Genomic DNA, 1,330 nt, shown 5'->3' with positions numbered 1-1,330 from the left:
GGGGGGGGGGGGGGGGGGGGGGGGGGGGGGGGGGGGGGGGGGTGCAGACACAGTCCCCAAACATGGGACCAACTACAGATTGGAAAGAGGGACAGGTTCTGGCAGATTTCAGCAGAGGCTGGATCAGGAGCCAAAGACCAAGGAAGCTGTGGCCACAGAGCTAAAGATGTCCCTGGGCCGGGATGTGTCCCATGTGTCAGCTCAGAGCCCCACAGGAATGGAGCACGTCTAAAGAGTGGGCTTTCTCCGGAATACGTTAGGCTGGACGCAGCTGCTGTGATAACCCAGCCGGGGCCTGATAAGAGCCGCAGATGCCTGCCTCGTTGGCTCCTTCCTTATATAGCAGTCACAGAGACCGCCCCTCCTCAACCTTCCGAAGGACGTAGCCTCGTGTTTGAACGGGGATTTATCTTTCATAAAAAATGTGGGAGAAGCCCAGGACTGGGACAGGCTGGGACCCGCCCACCATGACTCGGCAGTGTTTTGGGGTTTGGGCCAAGTAACTGTTAGAAAACCTCTCAACATGTGACCATGTTTACAGTCGCCAGCGAGCTCAGCCTAAACACCATGTGACCCACAGTGCACAACCTAGGTGCAAGCCCAAGGGAACCTGTCACTGGTGACAAAGAGTGAGTCAGGAAGCCCCGTGTGGCTCAGCATGGGATGTCTCACCGGCTTCTGCCTCCCGCCTGTCCCTGGATGCCTTAGGGAGAGAAAGAAGGCACCCATTGTGCGGGTCAATGCCCCAGTATCTTCCAACCAAACGGGGCGGGGAACGGAGGCACCTCGGGGCAACGAGTTGGCTCAGCCAGGCGGGCCCGCCCCCGGGAGACCACAGCAGCTACGTGTCCCCGCTCACACAAGGGGCCCTTCTTCCAGGTTGAAAGCATCAACCCAAGAAACGTAGTTACCCATTCCCCCGCGTAGACTCAGGTGCGGCCCTCGGATTCCAGGTTGTGTAGGTTTCTCCTGCACGTAGGCGGGCTCCTCCAGGGGCGAAGTGGCGACAGGCCCAGGGCCCCCTGACCATCCCCCGGCCCACTCACCCGTCACGTAGATGTCGTTGCCCAGCGCCACGATGCTGTAGCCCCCGCCCAGGTGGTCGGGGAACTCGGCCAGGTAGCGCCACTGGCCCGTCTGCGGGTTGTAGCAGTCGACGGTGACCAGCTCGTCGCAGTCCTGGTCGCAGCCGCCCACGAGCACGAGAATCTCGGCCAGGCCGGTGGACGGGCGCGGGCGCATGCGGGGGCAGGGCCCGCGGTCGTGGCGGTCGTAGCGCGCCGCCTGGAAGTCGCGCGCCTCGCGCAGCAGGCGCAGGCAGGGCGGGCAG

General features: G+C 62.9%; 1 protein-coding gene across 1 annotated transcript in view; it reads right to left on the bottom strand.

Annotated features, from left to right (window-relative positions):
• The window catches only part of KLHL21 (kelch-like family member 21), a gene marked incomplete at its 5' end in the record, with an annotated part of 7,456 nt that extends 6,127 nt beyond the window's left edge, over positions 1 to 1,329 (bottom strand). The window contains one exon of the mRNA XM_008567017.1: positions 1,047 to 1,329. Within this exon, the coding sequence (XP_008565239.1) occupies positions 1,047 to 1,329 (283 nt within the window). The remainder of the gene's footprint in view (positions 1 to 1,046) is intronic.
• Position 1,330: the final 1 nt, after the last annotated feature.

This window comes from Galeopterus variegatus, unplaced genomic scaffold, assembly GCF_000696425.1.
Source record: "Galeopterus variegatus unplaced genomic scaffold, G_variegatus-3.0.2 Scaffold284, whole genome shotgun sequence".
Classification (NCBI taxonomy): domain Eukaryota; kingdom Metazoa; phylum Chordata; class Mammalia; order Dermoptera; family Cynocephalidae; genus Galeopterus; species Galeopterus variegatus.
This window is presented reverse-complemented; position numbering and strand designations above follow the sequence as displayed.